Below are 27,234 nucleotides of genomic sequence, written 5' to 3' on the forward strand. Positions count from 1 at the left end.
AAGTTCAAATAGCACCCCTGGGCCCTGCTGGCCAAAGTGAGAATTGCCTAGATTCCCTTGAATGAGCGGTAGACGTTTGGTCTCCCGTGCGGAAGACCTGGGTTCAAATCAAAGGTAGGACATAAAAGTTACAAACTGCAGCTTTATATATATAGATAGATAGATAGATGCCTTTAGAGGGAAAATCAGTCGCCCAGAGGCGGCACAGCAGTTAAGGTTACAAAGTTACTCGTAAGTAGCAACGACAGTTATAGGACCAAAGGGCTCAACCAGAGACAATATACGGTACACAAGCTATTTGAAAACAAACTGAAATGTGTTTTGTGCACAAAAATATGGTTAAGTGTATTAAAGTAAACCCAACTTCAGTGCAGGCACCTATAGGCACGTGTCCCGCACGTCTTCCATTGTTATATGAGATACATAAAGTGGTTCCTGTGTAAATAAGCTGTAAAGCTTACTAGGATCTCCTTTTAGTTGATCTTGTACCAGTGATGTGTGCTGTCATGAAACTGTATTTTTGTTCTATTGCAAACTGCTAATAAACTCTTCAATCAATCAAAAAACAGAAAGCAGCCGACCTACAAGCTCTACGACATGTTGTGGTGAGCTTGCAGATCAAATATGTTCCGTGTAATACGTATAAATAAATCGCATTTATCTGTAGCAACAAGAGTCAACTTGATGGATGTGTGTGTGTGAGTAGACTGCAACACCAGCAGAGTACTCTCTGGTCTGTCTCAGACGGTCAACCACCGTACAACATTACAATACACAACCACATTACACCAAACTACACTACATCAATGGATATTTTAAACCAAGTTTTAATGGCCTCTGGCCTGAAGCGGGAACAGGATCCACTATTATGGAGCTCCTTTTCGTGTGATGTTTCTCCCAGCCTGTCATATGAGCCGGGGGCCATGTGTCTGGGAAGATAGAACAATGACACGTGTCTGGGACTAGAGAACAGACAATGACAGACAGAGGAGGGATGTCAGCGAAGCTAGCCATGACAGTAGCCCATCCAGTCAGTCAGATATTCCGCCAGCCAATTAGCTAGCTAGACAGTCATTCAGCTAGCCAATATGCTAGTAAGTCAGTCAGTCAGTCGGTCAGTCAGTCAGTCAGTCAGTCAGTCAGTCAGTCAGTCAGTCAGTCAGTCAGTCAGTCAACTAAATGTTTCTATAAGTCCAGGACCCCCACATTAATATGTGATTGTCCGCGTATCCCCACCAGAAAACATTTAATGCCAGGGACCCCAACACCAGATTTGTGTTGTTAAAATCTTTCAAAAAGATGTTTCCCCCAATATTTCTTTGAAAACAGCAGATCTACAAGCTTGTAGATCGTCTATTTTCAAATAACCAGTATTGAGAACCGTTGTTCAAGATCCCTCTGTAAGTCATGATGCGTCCAGGGGCGGTTCTACAAAGGCAATCTACAGAGGGACAATAGTCTTAATTATATCCCTGGGATCTATTAGTGCTCATGTGTTAGTTGCTTCTTTTGGGCTTGTGTTCATAAGACCCGGTTGCATATTTCTCTGGGAAACACTGGCCAGCCATCAGACATCCAGTCAGTCAGTCAGTCAGTGATGGATTTGTTTACCCAGGTAGCAGATGGAACACATCAGGTACTGACACGACACCGGGCCACTGCTACATTCCCGATACATTAGCCAATCTCTGCTCTGTGACAGGGAGGAATGCAGAGGTACAGGGAGGAGAGGGAGGGGAGATAGAGCTCAGAGCGCCTCTCCTAAACACACTGTCTCTACACGCTGAATGATTCCCACAGAAATGACAAGAGAGAGAGAGAGAGAGAGAGAGAGAGAGAGAGAGAGAGAGAGAGAGAGAGAGAGAGAGAGAGAGAAGCAGCAAGTTGAAAGTTGAAAAGCTTAAAAGTCCATGACTTTGACTTCTTGGGGAGAGAGAAGAGGCAAGAAAAGAAAAACATGCAGTGCATGCGAGATATTTGAACAGGCTGTTGTACACACATATTGTAATACTACCACACAGAAAAACATCTTCAAGCATTAACAAAAAAGAACTGTGGTTAACTCTGTCCCTGTGGATTCTATAAATATTTAACCAACGAAAAGTATTAAAAAGACGTGACTAAGTAATAACTGTATTGGATCTGTTAGTCACAGTGGTCCCCAAACTTTTAAGCTCAAGACCTAAAAGAGAAATCAGATGTCTGTCTGGGACAACCGAAACAAGTGAAAATAGCAGATCTTACAAGAAGATCTCGCGCCGCATTGCGAGCTTGAAGGTCTGCTATTTTCACTACTTCTTAAACACATTTGTTTTCTAATTTAGGGAATTTATTTGAAAAATGTTTTTCTGCAAATCTTTAGAAAGATAGATAGCTACCGATCTTAATGGCAAAAGATTAAAGGGATATTCACTTGTGACCCACACAAATGTATCCGCAACCCACAAATGGGTCCCGACCCACTGTCTGAGAAACATTAGAGCACAGGTTATTATTTTCCTGTAAAGTAAGGGTTTTGGACGAAGAAGGTTTCCACCAGACATCAACCATATCCTGAACCCTGGTTCTACTTGAGATGTTCTGACACATGTGTTCCACTGATGAACGGGAGGGCCGTCTCATGAAAAGAGGAGCATAGTTGACCAAAGGCCAAGCAGATTAAAGCTATACCCCGCAATCAAGCTGTCCTGTGGCAACATTACCTTTCTTGTTGTCAAGAGAGTTTCAATCTCCATTTCAATCAGGGAGATCTGGCTTAAGGGAGGGCACCTTTGTGCCTTTTAACAACTTTAAGGAATCTGCAAGACATTTCATAGCCACCCTTAACCACTCTTAAGTACCCCCTAACCACTCTTAACCACCTTAAACGCTGTGGCCTTTCCAAATGTTCTGCTCTATGGGGCTTTTGTTAGATATCTCATGGCAGAAAATTGCAGTGTTTTGGGAAATTGCCATCGCAATTATTTCTATAAGAATCTGAGTCTTTTCGTGTATTGGCCCGAACGACGACAATGCCCGGTAGTCTTAATATTTAATGATGAGTTCTTGGAAGAACTGCTTTGTATACGGAGATCACTGAGAACTGTTTGTTCAAGATCCCTCTGTAAGTCACGATGCGTCCAGGGGCGGTTCTACAAAGGCTATCCACAGAGCCAGCATGTGACAATAGTCTTAATTATATCCCAGGGATCTATTAGTGCTTAGTTTTATGACAGTGGACACTCCCAGGTAACTTTATGACCATTTACTGCACTGCAGGAGGTAGGAAGGCCTTGCCCTCCGTGGTCACACACTGTACACAGCAGCCAAACCCCACTAGGAAACAAAGACATGCGTGTGCGCATAAATCCTCATACACATACAGACAGCAGCCTCCCAAATTAATATTTAGCCCAAAACAGAGCATTTCCTTTTGGAAAGACACAGGCACCCCGTACTGAGACATAAAGTGCTGCTTTATGGGGCGGCAGTCCGTTGATGTCCGGTGATGACTGCTATGGCAACTTGTTGAGTGTTCTTTGATGGCTGTAGAGTCCGATGCAGGACGCACACTCTGTCTGCCAAAGACAGACAGCCGCAGTGCACACCTTTGTTAGCAGGACTAGCTGAACACATGGCTCAACTCTGAGTTTTGTTTTATAATTTTGCTATCAATGTTTTGGTCTCATATCCTCTATCAAGGTCAGGTTCAGCCATGCCCATGATTGTTTGGCCTTCATCTGTTCAGCTGCATTCTCAGTCTCCAAAGGTAGACAGGTTCAATCCCATATTTCTTTAGACAGCTATTGATCTATTGATCTTTTGTTTTTTTCTTTCTGATGACACTAGCTGTTGGTTCTCTCTAAAATATTGTTTGGGACAGGGCTACCGGTTCCTTTTCAGGATGTGCTGAAGGCATCTAAATGTTTCCAGTTGTTTGAGAAGTAGTAGTCGGTAGAGTAGAGTGAGCAGGCCATGTCATGTTCACAGGGAAATGCTGAGACACATGCTTAATACTACAATGATACCAGCTCTGGTGGAAAGACTACTGATATTTACTGGGAAAACAACAATCAAATGTATTCTCACCTTTGTGGAATAACGTCTAAATATCAGATAAGAACGTACAGATCGTTGCTTCTGTCTCCAGTAGACTGCAGTGTAGGCAGTAAGGCTCTGATGGAACTCCCAACAAGACATGGTACATCTGCACTCTGAATTTCACATATTGCACATATGCTCGCACAAAGACATCTTGTACATAACAACACATTCGATCCTTACCTTGTGGAGTGTAACGTTTCGTGCGGAGACGTGGCAGGCTGCCGGCGGGCGTCCTCCTCCCGGTGAAGATGGCGTTGACCCGCTGTGCCCACACCTGGTGGCTGCCCTCGTCCGTCACCCCACAGCGCGGCTCGGCCATCTGACTCAGGGTGGCTCCGTCCAGCTTCCCCGTGACAGGCAGCCGGGATAGCAACTGGAACTCCCTACAGCACACAGGAGAGAGCGGTTGACATCATGTCATTGGATTGGAACTGACACTTTTATAATTTCATTTGGTCTGAAACAACCAACCTTTCCTGGACTCAAAATAGAGGCAATTGTTCCAATAGAATTTAACCACATGAACCCCAAGCATCCCTATTATAGAGGGTGAACATTCGGCTATAATAGCCAATCTAGATTTGCACATCCTAACAACTTGCATGCAACTGTTTCGCATCTTGTGAGCTTGTAGTTCGGCTACTTTTGGCAAACTACACTGCAGAGGGAAAAAGATGTAAGCCTACTAAAGCCCCCTGAGGGACTCCAGTCAATGAAGTATATAAGTGGTTAATGGCAACTCGGACATAATCCCAATTATAAATAATCTTAATCTATAATCTTTGTTTATACTGTAAATCCTACTGTACCTATGTAGATTATATAGATAGGCCTTTATTGATCCTGAGGGAAATTCCTGTTGCTATTAACAACTTAAACCCTATATACTTCATTGGCTGGAGTCCCTCAGGGGGCTTTAGTAGGCCCCCCTCCTTCTTCTAGACATACATACAAGGATTCCTCTTATACACCACCAAATCCTCAATGTCAGTTGTTCCATTTGTTCCTTATTTCCCTGAGTCACACTCACATCTATACACCGAGAGTTAAATTTAGAATGTTACTGTTGTAGGACAGCTCTTCTCTGGGTGTTTTAAGTGTTAACTGGAGGTAGGCTCCGACTGGCCCAGCCCTAGGGCTGAAAGGCAGCACGGGGGCAGTCAGTAAAACACACCCTCACCTCCTGAACCCTCCCTGAACCAACCAGGAATTCCAAGAACCTGGCTCGCCCTCTGGCCAGCTTCTGACTGTGCCATTTACAATTGTTTGAAAGTAGATTATTTTGAAACATGTGACTGAAAAGGCGTGTGAGATATCAATTTCTATGCATCTGACAGTCATGTGTGCACACACATAAGTACTATCAATGTGCCATTCTCGCTTAAACGTCCACAACGGACACTATCACAGAAAAGTTGAATTCAGTTTACTTTAGTTTTTTTCCTTCTTACAATTTTCCTTGCCATACACTAATGTGTTATAATTACGGTATGGGCTTCAAGCCAAAATATCTTATTTATATAATTATATATTTTGTGCGGAAATGGATCTCTCACTATGGGGCATACAGTATCACAAACCATTTTTTCCACAGACAAAAAAAAGTTGGCTGAAATGTTGAACTTTTCCTCGTGCCGACTCTGCACTCATGATTCGAAATACCTTCTGTAGTTCATTGCTTATGCCTATATTTATTTTAATGATTCATACGTTGTGCTAATAGAGGAAGAGGGTAAGATTAGAGAGGTGTCCTGGTCAGTTGCACTTGGCCTGACCAGGTTAGCATGATGTATGAACCATCATAAAAATATAGGCATAAAGGCCCATTCCCACTGGGCCAGATAAACAGATAAAAAAAAAGATCTTTCTCCATTCAAGTGGATGGTAAGATACAGATAAAAAATATCTGTGACAGATAACTCAGTGGGAATGGGCCTTAAAGGAGTAGTTCACCCCAAAATGACTTTTTTTCTATTGATTAGTCACGCCATGGAGACTAGAGTTCAATAATACTTTTAGTTTTTTGTCGCATTCCTAAGACAAAAATGTGATAACAATAAATGTACCCCCATTCGTTCCGGATGGGGACCCGTTTCGATACGGGTCCCCATCCAGAATCAATGGGGGTAAATTTACTTGAATCAATTTTTTGTCTAATGAATGTGACAAAAAACAAAAACTATTATTGAACTCTACTCTCCATGGCGTGAGTAATCAATAGAAAAAAAAGTCATTTTGGGGGTGAACTACTCCTTTAAGCAGGGATTCAGGAGATAGGGAACAAAAGGAAAGAATGAGGCTGAGGACTTTACTGTGTATAAGAGGAGAGGAAGTAGTATGTACATGTCTAGAAGAAGCTGAATACGTTTGTTAAAACTCTTCTCGTACAAGAATCAGAAGTATAAACTGGGCTTTGCCGTCTCTTCTTCAAGTTGGGGAACAACACTTACTTGACAGCCGACTGCACCTCTACCGCATTGTGGAGGTGGTCGTCCTGGTGCAGGTAGCCGTACTTTTCCAGAAAAGCCTGCAATCATTTATCAATATTACATTCAGTGAATATATATATATTTTTTTTTTTTTCACAATAAGCATGTAACACACAACATTTTGGTCATTCTACCTTATATGGAATAATACACCCCCCGCATAAATTAAGCTTGTTGAGCAGCTTCACAGACAGTGAAAACATGGCTTACGGTTGAACAAACATGTAATCACTAATGTCTGAATTGAATTTTGATTGTATAGCTAATGCACAATTTGAAAGCACCACACTTACTGCATACAGTATGCCTTTCTAAACTTTATTACCCCCAAATAATGTCTATTGTTGTGAAATATTTGCATTGTTATTGTTGATTTTACGGTTTAGGCCTATAAATGTCTATCAACATCTCCCTGCCCTGGAACTACTGATTTATGTTTAAAAATAAAGTAATAAGGACCACTCTGTTTTCTATTCAGTTCCTAGACAAAGATTTGTAGCCACTAGGCTTGACAAACTTCCCTTTGGGATCTGTTTGTCCCTGCTGAAGACAGAAGAATATTACAGAGCAATGGTGATTATCTGTTAAAACAAATCACGTCCCTTTAGGCTATCCCGAAAAGGAAGCTGGCATGCTTTTTACCTCCCTGACTGCTTATGGGAAAAAACATAAAATGGAAAATTGTACCTATATTTTCCATTTCATTTGTGGCCATCTGTCAGAGCCAGGTAGTGAATATGTCATATGTAACTCTTTATGTTACAAAGAATCGATAGATGTGTGCGCAGGGCTGTATATATATGTGGTTCCGGACCACCCAACATACATTAGATAAAGAAAGACCCTTGGGGCCTTTACTCAACAACCAAGCATCCAGTGATTTGTTAAGTATTTTGAGTCTAAGCCAAGAAAGCAACCAACTGCATACATGACTACAGATGTTGATGCTGCATTATGCTTTGAGATTTAGTATGTTGGAATTTTTATAGTACAAATCTCTCAAGCCCTCCCGTCTCTCGGCTGTTCTAGCTGAGTTGCATGTTCAGGCAGCTGCAAACAGCAACAATTACAGATGTGGTAAAGATGTGATGGAAATTAAAATGCAACCGATGACAGATGTCTATTATATGAGGGGAATGCGGGGCTAAAAATGCTCTCTTGCCCTAGAGACACAGAGAGGCAAGCGCAAGGCATGCATTTAATGTCAATCCCAATGCAGGCACAGCGTTTGTGTCTTAATTGTAGATTTTTTGGTGTAATCTCGACAGCATTGCAAACGAGGGGTGAACCTCAATGCTCTTTTCGAGAATAAATAAAGGGTTTCAATCAATTTGTCACGTTTTGTTCGTAATTGTAGAAACACATGTGTTTAGTTTCATAGCCTACATTTTGAATTGGCCAATAAAGCGAGGCAGTGGCCACAAAATAGCAGCCAATTTAAACCACTTTAACCCCAACTATACAATTCCAAACATGTATAATTCAGACTTCTTCAAAAACAGGGTTGAACTTAAGACTATATTGTTAAACTGTGCTTAATGGTCAACGCATGCATATATTTTACCAGTATTCCTCCTGAATGTACAGATATCTGGCTCTACAGCTCATATAGGGGTACATTTGTTATTCTGTAAATTGATGAAACTGCTGACAAAATACATCTAATTGGCTGCAACTACTCAGCCCCATCATTAATCTGTGGTGTAAAGTAACTAAGTACATAATGTACATTTGTGCCTTCTTAAGTACTGTATTTAAGGACAATTTTGAGGTATTTGTAACTTTAGTTACTAATTATTTTGTAGATATAGATTACAAAACATGCATTAATCACTTCAGCCCTATACATTTCAACCATTTGAAAGTAGGCCTAGCACATCTAGCTTGTAGATCTGCTATTTTCACAAGACTTTAATGCATTTTGAACTCGTGAAAGCCAACGTTTAGGGCACTTTTAACATTTTAAGTACATTTTGATAATATACTTGTTTTGTACTTTTACTCAAGTCAATTTTGATTACCAGACTTTTACTTGTAAGGGTGCCCACACACCAAAATACCTAGAGTGGAATCCGCCAATGCATTTCAATGAGAATGGAGCGTTTTTTTGCAGAAATCCTCTGCTGGCAAAAAACGCTCCATTCTCATTGAAATGCATTGGCGGATTCCACTCTAGGTATTTTGGTGTGAGGGCACCCTAACAGAGTATTTCTATATTGCAATATTGATACTTTTACTTAAAAAAAATTGAGTACTTTTTCCACCACTATCTGTCAGTCATCTGCGCCTGCCTGCCAGATGTTTAGGACTGACATTTAATTGACAAACAACACAGAAGTCAAGTCAAAGTAAAGCCTTCGTGGTGCTCAGTAGGTTACCTCAGGGTCGGGTCCTCCTCGGCGCTCCTCCGTTGCGGTGAGCGGTGAACACACAGCTGACTTCAGGACTATCAGCGCCGCTAGAGTCAACCTCCATGTCGCCCTGGTGATGAAGCTGTCACCACGCCGCCGCTCCGGTGGTGGTCGGATCAGGTCCATTGTGCGACAGTAACATCACATAACACGCGGATCACGGACAGAAAGGTGCGTTTCTGTTCACAGATGCCATTACTTATTCTCACAGACAGTGTAATAGCCTAATTAATTGAGCGGATAGCCTACCATTATTTATTTTTTAACTGACCTGACCCAGAACTATACAAAGCAGACGAGTTTCTTCCTTCACTAGATCACTGCAGTGAGACATGTCACCTCTACGTCCATCCCTATAAAAACTAAAGCCTATTTCAACGAGGCGAGCCACTACATTAGTGGGGAGGAGGGCCGTCGCCGCCCACTTCTGCCGGGCTACATAAAACGCTGAAGGCAAAATACCAGCAGAGCATTTCACATTCTGTCTTGAAGCGTCTCGACTCTTCCCCTACACATTCACTAGCCTGCAGTATAGCTCTGATGAAAATGACTGTCACAAATTGGCCTGGACGCCACATACAGTTCAAGACAAATAACTCGTATTGGCACATTACTTGAAAATGAAACAAAAATAGGCCTACAATCATTCCATTTCTATAATAATTATATACCCTTGTGTACTGCCCTACAAAGCCAGAGTGCAGTAACTACTATAAGAAATGGACAGAAAATCGGTTTATCAACTGGTCAGCCAAATGAGATAAAGATATAGAAGTGATATTATTACACTGATTGTATGTTACTGTTGAGGTAAATGTTTAATCCCAAATCATGAAGGCTAATTTGACCTTGGGGTACACAAATAAGTACTGCTTTGTGTTTCATTGTCTTGCTTTTGTTGATCTGTAACAATATGTATTATTAAATTTAGCTCCTTTCGGAACCCCTCACTCCACTGTTACGCAGCAGTGGAGTGAGGGGTTCCTAAAGGAGCTATATTAAATTATACGTTTGATTCCACTGTTGATTCCTTCTGCATACCTACAAAAACAAGTACGTAGGTCATAGAAGACCAAACTGGGGCTCAAAAGGTACCAGAGAAACTCAAAAACATTGCTCAAGGGCAGAAACCTCTAACTTTTCTTTGAACGTACATTAACGCCTTACTCGATCATACTACAGCATCACACAAAAGCAGCAGATCCACAAGCTCGAAACGCAACAAGCATTTTTAGCTTGTAGATCTGCCACTTTTGCCATTCTTGAATCCTGAAAGTAACAGTTTTGGAAGCATTTTCCAACCGACTGACTAAAAACTATTACTTTAATGGGATTGCAACGGAGATAACCTGATTGATGAAGGTCTAAAATCAAAACGTCACATTCCCATTTTGAAGCCAGTGTGCCGGAGTAAAACAGAATAGAAAACACAGACACAACATTAAAGATCACGACAGTTTTAATATCTTGGAAAAAAAAAAAAAAAAAGACAATCCCTCCCAAGTAAAACATCGTTCTTACAAAACAATGGGTACGAACTCTACGCTCACAAAAAAACACCTGGACTTAAGATTCTGAGAAACTGATGTACAAAGAAAAATGAACAAAAAGACAACAAAGGAAAACAAAACATTCGACCCTATACAGACAACTGCCAATCAGCCCAAAAGTCCCTTCACAGTAGTTGCACATCCTTTCCTCGCCAACAGTCCGACCAGAGGGCGATCCACAGGATACGTTGGCAATGAAAGGTATGCAAATCAAGAGTCTCAATCTTTCCCCCATTCCCCCGGACATCTCTCATCCCCCACCCGCCCCCCCAGCCTCCACCCTCCCACCACCCCTCGTAACCCCTGGGCTGGAATGGTGTTCCGTCAGCTGAATCATCCTTAGTATGGCCGGTCTCTTCTGTCTTCTCTATGGTCACCTCTGTGGGACAGACGAGGACAAACACGTTTTACATTTACAACCAGTTCAACTGAGACATGGATGAAACATGATTAGAATCTCTTAGCCACACTAACCCTGGCGTCCCCATTTTGGGCCGTTTTTATAGGCGAAATAATGGCATGTACGCTGCTGCAATACGCAAATTAAATAGCTGATCTACAAGCTCACGGTGCACAGCGAAGCCAATCGCGTTGAGCTTGTAGATCGGCTATTTCTGTTGTATAAAGTGTTGCGTGTTTTAGAGACAATGCATTACAATCCAAGATGCCCTACAAAGATTTAAACTCAAGAGTGAGGAGAAACGATTGAGCACATGCAGACGCATAACTTCGTTTTAACAAGACAGACCTTCAGACTTCAACCCCCAAAACTATACGGCAAAAAAGGCAACAAATTAACCTCTCCCCCTTTAAGTACAGAGTGCAATAAGAATATTAATGGGTTCATACAAAAAGCTTTTCCTTCTCTCTTTTAACCCAAAATGTACTCCTGGGCTGACTTATGGAATGTTTTGACATGCAAATGTATCAAGTGTTCAGGATCCCTGGCTCCAAGCATGAGATTTAAAATGTAACATAACTCAAGGCTGCACATTTAAGAGCTATGGTATTCTTTCAGACCTCGAAACAAGCTAGTGAAGATGATCCTGAGGTCCTGTCAACTTTTAAGCCAATGCGCCCTCTACTGGACACAAGTCAAAAAGACATTTGAAGGTGTACCCAGTGGTTCTTCATACCACATAAATAAATGCTACCATTCCAGATGAGCCCAGTCTGAATCCAACCCGAGGCACTCTACCGTCTGTCATTACCTGCCCATCTCTCATGCCTGACTCTGTTCACTGTCTTGTGTCTCTGAGTTCAGTCATATTTGAATACAGCAGAAGTTGCCCAAAACAAATCTTAATACATTTGAACAGTGGTGGAGAGTAACTAAGTACTGTATACAATTAACATTTTAGGTGCTTTTACTAAGAGTATTTCCATTTTTCAACACTTTTATTGCACTTTTTACTCCGCTACAATTTGAAAACTAGTTACTTTGTTCATTTTGATCATTATTACAAAACATACATGAACCACTTCAGCCCTATTGTAAAACTGGACATTCGGCATTTCTACCTCAAGTAGATTTTGGTACAAATACATTTGCACTTAGATTTACGTGTAAGAACATGCATACAAAGCCAAATGTATATGAGAGTACTTTTTCCACCACTGTATTTGAACTTGGCCAATGAGAACCAATGCAGCGGACATCAACGAGCAAAAAAGGTGTCAAGCATGTCCTCTTCAACTCACCGTCCTCCCATTTTGTATCCTCCACCTCCGTAGCCTCCGCCGCCACCACCGCCGTAGCCTCCACGGTCTCCTCCACGGTCTCCCCCACGGAACCCTCCACGGCCCCTGAATCCACCACCGCCTCGGTCCCCTCCATATCCACCTCTACCACCACCACGATCTGACAGGATGAAAGGGACAAAATCAAAACAGGAAATTCTTTAGGAGACGGAGCAGAGGGGGGGGGGGGGGGGGGGGGGCACCAACATCAGCAAAGTTAACCACTGGACATGTACTAATAGACAACATTCAGTGAAAATCTAAAAGCTCAAACTGCATAGCAATAATGTAAACCGGGCCTCTAGAGCATTGGATCTCTTAAGTAGGGTCTGGGGACCCCCACAGGTCCTTGGAGGGGTACCAGGGAGTCCCTGGGCAAAAGTAGTCCTCTTCTGGAGGTCGCTGCCACAAATACATCTTCAGATGGGGGGGGGGGGTCCGCGGCCAAATAAATATGAATTTGGGGGTCCGTGGCATGAAAAGGTTGGAGAGGCACCGCTCTAGAGTTCATATGGTTTAAACTGCATTCCGTGGCATTTTTCTATCAAGCAGGATCACATACCTCCTCCACCCGCGTCCCCGGGTTTGGGCGCGCCGCACTTGTTGCATTCATACCGCCGTGCGAAATTCATGTTGCCGCATGAGCTGAGGAAAGGGCAAGAGACATCACATCTTATTACTAATGCCACTCAATGCAATGCATCATCAAGGAAGTGAAAGCTTGCAATTTTCTCTTTTTGCCTTCCCATTCAGGTTAATGTCATATTTAGGAACGGACATCTCTGAAAATGACAATCAAATGTATACGAACACTAAGAGCAGGGTTAAAGCCAAAACAAATCCCAAGACTGAAATGTATTTTCAGACCATGTCCCAAATGTGATTTTTGAAACATGGCGTGCGAAGTGCACACCAATATTTGGGGTGTTTCGCTGAAGTTCTCAACTGCCTTCACTGAGTGTGTGTGTGTGCCAATCCCTGCTTCATTTTATAGACGTATCTTCTGAAGTTCTGTTGTATTCTATTGCTAGTCTGGCCAATTCAAATACTCATATTGAAATTATAACTGCTTTTTTTTTAGTTTGGAGATCACTTGACTAGTGTTTTGACGACTTTGTCATTCACGCCGCAGCCATCGCTATACCTCCCCCTTATTTTCTTTACGGATCTGCACTGATTCTGCATCTCAGAAATAGCCCCTATGGAATCCTCAAGACTGAAATCAGTCCCCAGGACTGAGAACTTTAACCCCTGCACTAAGAGCCAAAATGTTTTTCGTTCAGTTTTTAAAAGGCGCAATTTGTATGTTTATGTCCTTACTGGGATTCGAGACCAAACTCCACGCTTGGCCAAGAAGTATAGACGGTATGCGTGTGACATCATCATACCAGGAAGTTATGCAGGAACGCCTACTGAGTGGCAAAAAACTACTTTCTGGCCTTGACAGCCCAAACATCCAAACAGAGAAGTCCTATCTGATTGTATTATACGACGTTAAACAACGCTAAACTCACTTTGCCACTCGATTTACCATTCACTTTAAGCATGCGCATACCCTCTATTGCACCAACGAACTTCTGGCAATATTATTTGTCAATCAATTGGCGTCCTAACCGATACCACAGGCATGGTCCAAGTTTCTCTATGGAAGAGTAGGGAGAGCACCTCTAACCACTTGCAGACATACTCTGCTTTACTTCATTTCAACCAAAATGATCACAATAAAGGTCATGGTGCGTCGAGAACAGACATGACAGTGGAATCTCACATACCTGTTGGGACAGGGCCAGTCTCCTCCCTTCACGTCAAAGTTGGGTCCTCCTCCACCTCCGCGTCCTCTAAAACCTGAGACAGCAAGAACAACGTTGTATAACCTGGGTGCAAAGGTCATTCAAACACATCACAACTTGGATACCGTCAGAAGTGCACAGGGGTTAAAGCAAAAACAAATCCCGAGACGGAAATTTATTTTGATGCTATTATAATTAGCGCAGATGGTTCAGGTTTTTTCTTTTTTTGCGAATCTTCTGATCTCATAAATAGCCCCTAGGGAATCCTCAAGACGGAAATCCGTCCCCAGGACGGAGAACTTTAACCCCTGAGTGCAAATGCTGGCGCCTGACAGTGATTGACACGTACCACCACCTCCGCCTCCTCCTCCTCTTCCTCCACCTCTTCCTCCAGCTGCCCCACCTCCCCGTGAGGTGAACTCAGCTCTTCGGGTGGCAAAAGACACCTTGATGGGTTTGCCTTGGAACTCCTTGCCTAGAAATCAGAATTATATTTTTTCATGTAGTTTTGCAATTGCTTTGGTTTAGATTGTGATGCGATTGTGTGACTTTTAACCACTTAATCTACAATTTTAAAAAAAATTGCTTGATGATAGTCTTAAAAATGTTAATTGACTCACCATCAAACCATTCAATGGCAGCTTTGGCAGATGGTGGATCTTCATAAGAGACGGTGGCCTCTCCTTTTAGCCTCCCGGTGGCCTTGTCAGAGTAAAGGTTGATCATGATCAGGCCAGTCTTCTTGTTCACCTACATGGAAAAGAGCAGTCCTTAAAGGTGTGTTGGTTCAAAGGCTGAGTCGAGGGGGTACATTTTGTATAATCACATTGTGATTCTAGATTCTGAAGTTAACGAGATCAATGATAGAACATGGTTCCTGACTTCGGGTTTCACACTTGCCAACTAATGAGTAATTGCTTACAAGGCATTAGTGGGACAGCCTGATACAGCAGTGAATGTAGGGAGCAGGTGAGGAGGTGGGGCTGTGCGTGTCAAAATGCATACTATATACTACTTATGTATACAGCGTTCAAAAGTTACCATACCTTGATGACACCAATCTGTTTGAAATAGTCGCCCACTTGCTGAGTTGTGACTTCCTCTGACAGTCCTTGAACAAAGATGGTGTTGTTGTCCGAGTTGTCCTCATTATTTCCACCGCCGCCACCACCGGCTATAAATGGACAAGATCAGGGAAAGACGAACATCACCAGTTGCACCCAAGTTGGAACCCATACCATGAAAAGGTTAAGCTCGATTGTATTAGACTCTACAATATCGCCGTGGTTGGGTGGAAACCTCGTATCGCCAAGTTTCAAATTTGTACGTTCTGTCACAAAGCCCTGCTTCATCATTCAAGGCCGTCGCACAAAAGTAGTGAAAACAGCAGATCTACAAGCACACAACGCCTCGCACCGTTGTGTGCTTGTAGATCGGCTGTTTTCACTAGTTTAAATAATGTTTAAAATGATAAATGTAAAACGAACGGTTTTGGACATACAAGGTTTCCACCCGACAACGACGATATATTTGTTTAAAGGTTAAGGAGACAGTTTAAATTAGCCTTTAGTATTTACCACAACCATATACTGTGTAGGTCAAAAGCAAAAGACAAACTGATTCTTACAAGGTTCATCCCTTGAACTGTAGTCTCGAGAGCCTGTAACACAGCAGAGTAGAGAATGGAGGGGAAACCGTGAGCAAGGAATCTAACACATACAGTGGTCCATACAAACAATTACTTCAACTTCATTCCTACAAATGTGATACATATAAACTACTTTTTCTTTTTAAATATCTCATTCAACAAAGTCCATGTTTGTTTACAGCTTCCTGCAGTGTGTTTCGAGACGGTTGCATCATATACCAACACCTTGCAACAAGGACAGGAATAGTTTTTTCCTTTGATTGGCGTTTAGAGAAATAACCACCAGAATGTCTCCAGGTCTAGAATGTTTTTACCTTCTTCGCATCAGGCACACACACGCACACCTGCCTTCCACTGGCATTTTAACATTCAACCCATGTCTTCATGCAACAGTACCATTATTTTACCACTCAGGCTCCTTTGTTCTTTTTTTTTTACCATATTCTGAAGACCATTTAAAAGAAATCCTGTTAACAGGTGGAGTCCCTTGGGATTTGAACATGAAAATGGTGGCATTCATTTTTGTTGTTACCACCCAGCCCCCCCTCCCCTCCCAAACCTTCCTCTCTCTTGATCCCTTTCCCTCCCTAAGTTTCTCTCCCTTCTCTTTTCCTAAAATCTAATTCTCTCCTCCTCACCCCACCGAGACAGTTCTGATGCTCGTCACTTACCACCGAATTTATTGTAGCCACCACGGTCACCACCTCTGCAGAGGAAAAATTGGAGATATTGATGGCTTTTCCTGTGTGTCCCAACCGGGAGCTCAAAGCTCCCCTACATCACCATCATCAGTATGCACAGTCCTGCCACGGTGTGTGACTATGGTAGGAACGCGTTAAAAATCTTGGACAGTGCAGTTCAGTGAACAGACGACTAGACACCTCTGGCTCAACTGAAGCCAGGCTTACGAGTGAAAACACCCAAGTTATCGTGTCACTGAATCTTTACACAATTTTGATAGTTTTATCAAGGTTAACCACTTAAACCCTATATACTTTACCATGGGTCTATACTAGGGTCCCCTCCAGTTTTCGCTCTGAACTAAAATATCTTCGCTGAAAATAGCACATCTACAAGCTCACAGCGCGCCGTAATGCGATGCGAGCTTGTAGATCTGCTATTTTCGCCGAAAAAGAATGCTAGGGTTTAAGTGGTAACATCAGATTGGAGAAAAAGAAAGAAAGAAAACAGCCAAAGAAAGTTGCCACGCCAAAGTCAGTACATTTTGAGGTAAAAAGGTCCAAATTAGCATTAATGTCTGTGGCACTCGATAAGCGCTCTTCCACCGAGTGCATGTGTAAGCTCCTTTAACTGAGGTCCAAGTTTTATGTCAATCACTTTGACACCTGTAGTATAAAACGCAGATCCATGTTAACACATCACACATCTTTTGCCAACGTCAAATATTACAACACTTTGAATGAAACCTGTTGAATGTGAAGCAGCTCGGAATGTGGCTCCAGTTCTTTTTACGTGCATTAGTTTTCCAAGGAGGTCATTTCATCGTTTAGCAAGAAACTTTTCTTCGTGAGGGAAAAACAGCAAAAGAATAGACCAAAAAGAAAATCTGGGTTTATGGCTGCTGCATAATAGTCATCTACAAACAAATGTCCACTGGGAATAATTTACAGCCTGCCAGAGCAGTCATGATTAGGGATGGGATGATATAAAATGTCATGTCACGAAATCGCGATTTACGATATTGTCGTGATAATGAAACTAAAATCCATTATCCTGTGGCAGAACATTTGCCAAAAAATAGCAGATTTACAAGCTCGCAACAAGATGTGCTGTTAGCTTGTAGATAGTCTATTTTTTGGCAAAGATTTGGTAGAGTGAAAAAAAGACTATCAAGCGCAAACCCTCTAATTTTACCAATTATAGAGGGTTTAAATGGTACCGGATAATCGAATACGTAGCTCTGCAAATAAAAGATGAATATATATCTCAGTGCATGATGAAGGATAATTTCACCATAAATTTAAATCTCCGATACAATTATTGTGAGTGTTTTTTATCACGATAAACGACAATAACGATTATCGTCACATCCCTAGTCATGATAGTAAATTTGATCATTTCTTTACTTGTCATTTCTTTCTCTTGTCTGCATGTAATGAGCTAGTAACCTACGGTTATGTACTCTACGTTTGATGTATAACAAAAATGTCCTATGTGCCTGACAAGTGGCTGTAATTGCATGGCCCTCTTTCACACGTAAAAAAAAAAAAAAAGCACGTAAGCCCCATTTTCAGTAGTGAAAAAATACTTCAGGAAATAGCTTCAAAGAGTGCTCATACCAAAGGTCCCGTCAAGCAGTGTCTGGCTTCGAAAAACACCGGCCCATTTATAGAAGTAACTTTAGAGCTTCGCCCATTTTCAACCTATATTCATATAATTGGTGCTCACTTATGCTCATTATAACATGGTACCATTTTGCCTACGTCGTCTGTCTCAGAGGCCTGTGGGCAGTTCAGAAACCAGTCTACCAGTGACATCATCAATTGGGAATCCAAGCTTGGAAACTGCAGGATTTTCCTGGAAAGTTTAGTTAGCCTGCTATAATGGAAGCCATTGTTCTCACATTAAAGAAATGTATATAAAATAAAATAAAATTCAAACTTGTTCGAAAGAAAAAAAACATGCACAATGAAGATGTCAATGGTAGGCGGGTTTCTTAAGCGTCAACTCCACAATCCTCCTCCGAGAGACAGACAGTAGAGAGAAAAAAAAAAGAAATATCATGAGCATTAGTGAGGACCAATTAAATGAAGATCGGTTGAAAATGGGTGACGCCGTCCTTTAACTACTATGACTGCTGTACAACGGGGCCTAGAATAGTCTTAGTTCAACACGCACGTGTACCGCTGTCCATCCGAGGACTATGCTGACGCAGTAAACCAGTGGGTCCTCGGTGAAGCACGCAAGCTCTTTCAAAAACACAACAACCCACCACTCAAGAGAGAACCCATAACTGAAAATGTACATGCATGTCAGGTGCCCATTAATAGTGTTTGATTGAGACAATTCTAAATGAGTCGGGTAGTAACAAAGGAATATGAATGAAGACAACCTGGGAACTGGAGCAAAGTGTGGATGGCATGGGGCTTTGTCGTGGGTCTATATGGGGGATGGAAGGGATTTTCATGCAATGGGGGCATTAAATAAGTGACGTCTACAGGGGAGTGTGTGGTACCTTAGGGGCAGTGGCGCTCTGCAACTTACCCCATACCAGGAGGTCCGCCTCTTCCACCGCGGTCATACCCGCTACTGCGCTCGTAGCCGCCGCCGCCACCACCACCGCGGTCACCGCCGCCATAGCTACGTTCACCGCCGCTGCCGTATCCTCCTCCGCCACCGCGGTCGCCGCCGTATCCGCCGCCGCGGTCCCCGCCACGGTCCCCGCCGCCTCCTCTCCCTCGTCCTCTGTAACCACCTCCCTCCGAGCTGTCGGAGCCCCGGTCGTCTCGGCCATACCTGCTGCCGCCACGGCCGCCGCTTTCACCTTCGGCATCACCATCAACACAGACAGAAACACACAGACACACTTTAGATGCCATGCAATGCCATGTGAGGGCTGTCACGATTGTGGGGACATTTCACTTGCAGATTATTGTCGCTCAAATAATTGGGATTGACTTTTTAAATTACGTTGCTAATGAATCAAAATGACATTCTGTTCTGGCTTTTAGGCTTTGTAAAAGTTGTAGGGGCAGATATGACAAATGCCATATTTAATTACTTTATACGTAAAACATTATAGACGATCTACAAGCTCAAAACGTGCAACATTGACACGTTTTTAAAATGTGGATCTACTTTTTTTAATATATTGACATTTTTAACATTACGACTATTTCAAATTATTGCGACTATGTAATAATTGTGACAGGCCCAATACTATACTGACGACGTTCCATAATCCATACATACATATTTAAAATAGCAGAAGCTCTTATCCAGAGTATCTTGCAATAAGCAAGGTAAACGCAAACATCAAATGGAGTCACTAAAAATAGGCTTTTGTTATTAGAGATAATAACACCTTCCGTCCCAATCTCACTCTCCTGATAAAACAAAAGCGTCAACAACCCATTGTGCGTGACTGGCACCTGCCTCTAACTATTAGTATGCATGACCACTGTCTGACGGTCAGGTTTAGCATACTAAAATGACTATTGCAAGGATGTACCGTAATTCTTTTCATGCAGCGCTTTGCATGTCTGAGATCAAATTCTTCCAAACCTGCTGAATTTCCCCTGTGGGCTCAATACAGGTTCAATCTATTCCCCCATTTTCTCTCTCTGTGCATGTCCATTGTAGTCACAATATGACTGGTATAATGACCAATGGTTGGAAAGCGGGATGCATCTTCTGCATTTGTGAAAGGCCGGCGTAATGGTCACACTGACTCGCACATAACATTGCCAGTTCCATAGCTGACTGCATAAAACCAGAATGAAGCTTTATAAAGCTGCCGAAAAGAATGCCCTGGTTACACCTTCGCATTGGCCTCGACCGCAAAGTCGGCTGCAAGATAAACGTCAAGTGAACCATTAATCACTTCTCGCATTCACCTCAAAGATGAATTGCTCCCGCTAATGGCCATGTGATTTGTACCATTGTTTTGGCCGACTGTATTTTAAGTTGGCAGATAACATGGCGGCATTCAAAGCCAAACGTCAGACATTCTGTATATGTTGTGGGTGTGGTTAATAATGAGCATTTAATCTGTTACTTTTCTTTCTTAATTTATGTTCCCGGTTGTAGCTTTAAACATTAGGGCTTTGGTACTTTTTTCAACGATCAGATCAACAATGCACAGAATTCTCACCGTCGTTCCTCCTCCCTCCATAACCGCCACTGCTGGCGTCTGGAGCCCCACCATAGGACCCCTGCTGACCATAAGAACCGCTGCTCGGCGGTGGCTGCCCATACGAAGCACCAGACCCCAGTCCGTAAGATGCAGCCTTGTCAGCATACCTTAAAAAAAAGTGTAAATCATTATATAAATACAATAGGGAAAACGCCCCTAGAAGAACACATTTAATCCAGGCATGTGAAAGCAGGAAATAAGCACTGGAATGTACTTTTTTTTTATGTGCAAGAAATACAAAAACAAAATTAACTACATGGGAAAAATGAACAGCTATGACAATTGCATTTTCAGCCAACCGAACATTTCACTAAATTGGATAACATCTTAAAGGATTCACATTATAAAGATTACATATGGGATGGTCTTCTTTAGCCCCTTCAATCCTGTAACAATATTAAATAAATCTAGTCCTCAGACAGTGTAATCCTCTTTTCATCTTCATGTAGAAACCGTAAGTGAGGGAAAAGAATTACATCCTGTTTTTATGTGAGGCAATAGTGAACTAAAGTATTAGTGATAAGTAGGGCTGTCACGATCAGATTTTACACAATTAATTGTGATTAACGATTTCATTGTGTTTCTGATATTTAATAATGGAACAAAAATAAAAAATACATTTGTTTGGCTTTTAGGCTTCGTAAACATATCTACCAAGGCAGATTAGATTTAGACTAAAACAATGACAACAGCTTGCAACTACCCGTATTGTCCGGACTATAAGGCGCACTTAAAAGCCTTTAATTTTCTCAAAAAACTACAGTGCGCCTTATAGTCCAGTGCGCCTTATATATGGATCATTCATTGACATTGACATTCCCTTTAGCACAGCTCCATCTGTTGGATGCATAACACAACGGTAGCGTCTATTATGTGCGCCTTATAGTCAGGTGCGCCTTATATATGAAAACAGTTTGAAAATAGACCATTCATTGACAGTGCGCCTTATAGTCAGGTGCGCCTTATAGTCCAGAAAATACTGTAAGTGTAAAATCAGGCATCAAGGCCAGCCAAAACACATTTTTGTAGACTAAATCAATTGTAGATTTAGTCAATACTTAGTTAAAACTAAAATATGCTAGATGACAAAAATATGACTAGAACTAAATGGAATCATATTCAAAAGACTGACTAGTGAAACTAAATTTTCTGTCAAAATCAACACTATAGTGATCTTACCCAGCTGGATCTTGAGCGGCAGGTGGCTGTCCATAACTGTCATAGGCCGGCTGGCTTCCATAAGCTGCCGGTGGAGGCTGGCTATAAGCATCTGTGACAACAAACAATATTACATTTTAAAAAGGTGATATACATACACACTGACAAAACTGAGCCACATGGTAAACTACCATTCGTCTGAAAAATGGTACACACGATTTGCATGAAACGTAATTAGCATTGGCTCTCTAAGTGGGGTCCTTGATGGGGTGGGGGTTTCCAGCATAAGTAGTTAAGCAATCATTTTATCTACTTTATCCTTTTATGTCTTGGCTATTCAAAAATAGCAGATGATCTCACTATCGAGCTTGTACATCTGCCATTTTTATGAAAATATTGAAAATAAGGTCCCGTCACAAAATATGTTCACTTGGTCCTTGACATGACAAAGTTTGAGAACCACTGATATACAGTGTGTGTGTGTAAATATAAAAATGTTAAACAGTCCATGATATATTTTACCAACAGGGCATAATATGCTGATATTAGGCCAGTAGGTCAACTCAGTTGATGACTGATCAATACCTGATTGTCCTCCATATCCAGCAGCACCACCGTAGGCCTGAGCACCTCCGTAAGAGCTGCCACCATTACCTTGACCATAACCCTGAAAAGGCACAAAGGACACTTTAATAACAGGCTACATTTACTCCAAACAGCCTGCTCTACATCAAGTACTCACAATAATCTAAACGGGAGATTGGTATAATAAATTGTGAAGATTGTTACCTGCCCAGTCGGCGGACTGCCGTATGATCCGTAACTGTAAGATATTGAAAAAAAGAAAAGAAAAGAAAAACGTCAAATTAGAACTGAAATGTCACTTATCGCAGATAATTTCCATTTAACGGAGTAGTTCACCCCCAAAAATGACGTATTTTCGATCGATTAAACAACCCATTCACGGAGATTGTTTTTGTTTTGTCACATTCTTAGGCCAATAATATGACGACCCGGTTAGTCAAAAGGAAACTGAGCCGGTCAGCAAATTATTGGCTTATGAAAGCGGGAAGAAAAAACTAAAAAACTGCATGATGAAAAAGGTTGCATGATGTGCATGATTGATAGAAAATAAGTATTTTTGTAGGGTGAATTACTACTTTAAGCTATGACTACTTATAAATGAAAATTCTATTTGGTGCAATAAATACCTTTGTGCCGCACCGGGCTGACCGTAGCCCGAATCTGTGTCAAAGGAAATTTGAGATTAATATCAGGATTTTGAGATGATATACATGAGAAAAACCACAAAATCACACAACCCTTGTTGATGTATGGCGCTGGTTTTAAACCCTCAAACTGGGCTGATGCCCTGATCTGTGTTGATCCGATTTAAGCCACTAGGTAGCTATGGTAATTATAAACAAGAGACAAACATGCTTACTGGAAGGAAGTAGGTTAGCCTGTTAAGCTTGATTTATGCTCGCTTGACCTAAAACAGTTTTCCAATTTATTTTGCTCCAGACACAAGAGAAATTAGAAGTTTACCTGGGACCGAAAATAGACGATCTACAAGCTCCCAACCCGCCGCATTGAGAGCTTGTAGATCTGCCATTTTCACTACTTCTTATTGATTGATGACTGTATTAGATAGGTTTGTATAAGAAAAGGTACAGGTTATTATTAAATGGTTATTAACAGTACAGTTCACAGGTACAAGGTCAACTAAAAGGATAAACCCCACAAGAAAGGTGTTGGCTTGTTTAAATTGGGGCCCCTTTTATATATATATATATATTTTTTTTATGAAATTATTTAGAAAAAAAAAGTCTAATTATGTTTTTAATTCATGACATTTTTAGATTTGTTTGGGGGAATCTTGTTGAAACTTTGAAATAATTAAGAACAAAATAGAAAAAACAAATCACAAAAATAAAGGGGATATTTACTCGTGACCCATAAGATTTGGTCGTCTGCGACCCACATATGGGTCCCCTAGGCCTACCCACTGTTTGGTTAACAGTGAGCTAAAAAAAAATCAGGATCTGCATTATTAGCTGGTTGCAGATCTGTTCGACAGGCGACACCGTTCGTTTTATATTAAAACCAGGCCTCCATCACCAGAAGACACCATACCACGCCGTGCGGCAAAAATGGCGGTGAATTTCCACCGGGTTTCGACTAGTCCCTGGACTAGACATCAAATATATAAATAAACAAAACATGATGTGTATTTATGATAAAGATAGCTTCAACAACATCCCCCCAGGCGACAGTTTAAACGTATCACATCTAATCGATCCGGGTGGTCACAATCAAACAAAAGAAAGCCGGGGTCACACTAGGCTAGTCCCCAACAAAGATCAGCTAGCCGTTAGCATGTTAGCACGCAGTGGTGTCAAGTAACTAAGTACATTTACTCAAGTACTGTACTTAAAGACAATTTTGAGGATTTCCAATTCCTAGTACTTTTACTTCCACGCCACTACATCTCGGATCATAATGTACTTTTACTCCACTACATTTTATTTGAAAACATATAAATTATTATATTGTAAAACGTACATTAATCACTCCACTTTGGCCCTATTTTATAGATAGGCTATTTGCAAACATTTGTACTTTAAATGCGAGTACTTTTTTCCACCACTGGTTATAGCACGAAGACGTCGTTGTTCCATTGACTAGCTAAAGCTAAGCTAACGTTAGCCAAGTTCAACGCCTCCAAAACCAAACACTCCCGTCCGGATAATTACACACCACTACACGACGAGTCGTTAGAAAACACGATTGCATTCATGTTAAATTTAACAACGTCTATAATTTGGGTGTGTGTTATATTAAAGGCCAAGAAAAATAAGAAAAAGCAAGGTGCGTTCGTGCTACGTTCCACCAAATAGCCCGAGCCCAGCCGTGGCCTCGCTCGCGCGGCTAGCTAGTAGCTAGCCATGCTAACTTTGATGCCATTTCTACCACACAAACACATATCACCATAAATAACTTGGGTTTAAAAAATCTTACCAGAAGCCATTGTGCTTCCTCGTGTGTCTTAAAAAACCACAAGAAGTTCGGTTTCTCTGCAACAACACAGTGAGTTACAGTTAAAATGGTAGAATCATTCAACACGGTGAAGCAGCCAAGACGAACACGGTCTGTACAGAGCAGCGAGCAAAGCAAGCCTGGAGTCACCACTTCCTCTATGGAGAGAACCTCCTGCTGCGTTTAATGGACGTTTCCGGCACACTGTGCACAGTTAAAGTAGGATGCTGCCCTCCACAGGCAGTACAGAGTACACAGTCAAGTAAAATGCTTTAATACATGGGATTGATTGATTGATTGATTGATTGATTGATTGATTGATTGATTGATTGATTGAATAATTTATTAGAAGTTTGCAATAGAAAAAAGTACAGTTTCATGACAGTACAAATCACTGGTATAAGGTCAACTAAAAGGAGATCCTAGAAAGCCGAAGCTTTATATTTCCACAGGAACCACACTTTAAGTATCTCATAACATTGAAAGACAGACAGATAGAACATAGTACTTTATCTAGTTTCAAAAGCATAACATCAAATACAAAGGCAGAAAAAGAGTGGGGGGAGCATGGGGGCTTAGTCTATTTACAAGTCACGGGTAGCAGCCGCCTGAAGGTGACTTTTCATACCAATTTTGAAGGAGGCTAGGGCGTTCCACATGTTGATGGTATAGCAGGAGAACGAGTTAGAGCCTTGTTTAGTGTTAAGTGGGCAACTTTATGGTGATGGAGAGGGCCACTCATTTCCACAATCATTTCAGAGGGCATATACTGAATGCATAATATACGTTTGGGCATAAACCAAAAAAGTAGCTAAAATAGCCGTTCTACTACAAGCTCAAAACGCGTTGCAGTGCGACACGTTTTGAGCTGAATTGGAATCCTGAATTATTTTTTGCTATTTTTGAATTGGAATCCTGAAAAAATAATGGCAGTTGCCCGTGTATATGCTTTAAGTGTTGAAATTCAGGACATTTCTACCCCAACAAACTTTGAGCGCTTTGTGCCAAGATGTAGGCCACGCTTCAGAGCCCGGACACTGGGCGTTTGATTGATTGAAGACTTTATGAGAAGTTTGCGTAGGAAAAGGTACATGACAGTACAATTCACTGTGGTACAGTCAACTAAAAGGATAAACACTGCAAGAAAGTCTCCTTTTTTTCTTCAAAAAACTCATATGAATGACAAATAAAACACAGTACTATGCAGAAAATATAATTTAAAAAAAAGTTGTTTAAAAAAAATACTGGACACTGGGCGTGCAACAAACTTTGAGCGCTTTGTGCCAAGATATAGGCCACGCTTCAGAGCCCGGACTGTCGGACAAAGCCAGATGTTAGCATCTTCCAGGAGCACCGCTCAAATTTATTTTTAAAGGAGATAAAAAGAGCATGTTGGGGGTTTCAAGTTCTTGTAAACCCTTAGAAAAAAAGAAGAAAGAAAAAGAAACTTGGCAATCCTTGGAGCGCAGCTCTCCAGGCCTGCTCACCTACCCAGCCACCCAGGGCTGGAAGAAGTAAGTCGGAGAGGTTTATTGATCGCTATCCGTCATTAACTCGCCAAGAAAGAAGGTCCCCATTACAATGTGCTAGACCTCTGGAATGCCATTCTGAGGTGGAGTTCCACACCTACTATCAGCTTCAAGTACTTGTACGTATAGTACAATTGGCAATGCTCAGTCAGGATCAAACCCATGACCTTGTGGACGCTAAAGACAAGAGCATTACCACCTGAGCTACTGTACCTGGACTCAAGAACAATATGGATAGTATCGCTGTTTGACTGTCTTTGTCAGATGACTATATGGTGGATTTTCCACCTAGTTGATTGATTGATTGATTGAAGTATTTATAAGAAGTTTGCATAGAAAAGGGTACAGTTTCATGACAGTAACCGTTCACTGGTTCAAGGTCAACTAAAAGGAAACGCAGGTAAGCCTTGCGGCTTATTTCCATTTAGATCCTTCTTTTTAACTCATATAACATTGAATGACAGATGGAACATAGTACTATGCAGTAGATATCATCAGGAAAAGAAAAACAGTTCGTTAAAGGTTAAGGATTTACACTCCTTTAAGGCCTTCGGTAGGGCGTTCCACATTTTAGTGGTATAGCAGGAGAACGAATTTGACCCTTTGTTTGAACCGAATCTGGGTTGGACATGCCTCTGGTGTTGTAATTGTGGACATCCTTGACATTTTGGAAGTATTTTGTCAGACCACATGGGAAGTAATTTGTCAGGTACATGGGTATCTTAGTGGTGTAGTATATCTTGTACACCAGGCCCATTGCAATATGCTGTACTCATCTACTTTGAGCCACCCCACGCTAGACTGGTGAATAGGTGTGAGGTGAGTCCGAGGAGGAAGGTTAAGAGGACCCTAAGTAGTTTGTTTTGGGCAGATTGGCCTTGTTGAACTAGGCCGATCGATGCCCATTGGGGCATTGGGAAT

At 41.7% G+C, this 27,234-nt stretch overlaps 2 protein-coding genes across 2 annotated transcripts in view; both read right to left on the minus strand.

Moving 5' to 3' along the window:
* The window catches only part of mmp28 (matrix metallopeptidase 28), a gene marked incomplete at both ends in the record, with an annotated part of 67,638 nt that extends 58,529 nt beyond the window's left edge, over nt 1–9,109 (minus strand). The window contains 3 exons of the mRNA XM_080731097.1: nt 4,264–4,466; nt 6,534–6,610; nt 8,951–9,109. Of these exons, the coding sequence (XP_080587223.1) occupies nt 4,264–4,466; nt 6,534–6,610; nt 8,951–9,109 (439 nt within the window). The remainder of the gene's footprint in view (nt 1–4,263; nt 4,467–6,533; nt 6,611–8,950) is intronic.
* Nucleotides 9,110–10,424: 1,315 nt separating this feature from the next.
* Nucleotides 10,425–24,909, minus strand: taf15 (TAF15 RNA polymerase II, TATA box binding protein (TBP)-associated factor). Its single transcript, XM_080731691.1, has 16 exons — nt 24,767–24,909; nt 22,957–22,990; nt 22,535–22,568; nt 22,331–22,412; nt 21,767–21,857; nt 20,546–20,694; nt 18,937–19,216; nt 16,383–16,417; nt 15,691–15,723; nt 15,110–15,237; nt 14,684–14,813; nt 14,413–14,538; nt 14,046–14,118; nt 12,836–12,918; nt 12,235–12,394; nt 10,425–10,912 (listed from the first exon to the last, which is right to left on the minus strand). Exons 1-16 carry the CDS (start codon nt 24,774–24,776, stop codon nt 10,873–10,875), a joined length of 1,488 nt encoding a protein of 495 aa, XP_080587817.1. The 5' UTR covers nt 24,777–24,909; the 3' UTR covers nt 10,425–10,872.
* Nucleotides 24,910–27,234: the final 2,325 nt, after the last annotated feature.

Source organism: Nannobrachium achirus (genome assembly GCF_963921795.1).
Source record: "Nannobrachium achirus genome assembly, chromosome: 8".
NCBI lineage: Eukaryota > Metazoa > Chordata > Actinopteri > Myctophiformes > Myctophidae > Nannobrachium > Nannobrachium achirus.

Bases quoted from the DNA above. Each gene is read 5' to 3' on its own strand.
- taf15 (XM_080731691.1), bottom strand. The intron at 21,858-22,330 runs GTATTGATCAGT...TTGTTGTCACAG, and splicing joins TGGATATGGAGGACAATCAG to ATGCTTATAGCCAGCCTCCA. The intron at 14,814-15,109 runs GTATGGTAACTT...TTTTCCATGTAG, and splicing joins AACAGATTGGTGTCATCAAG to GTGAACAAGAAGACTGGCCT.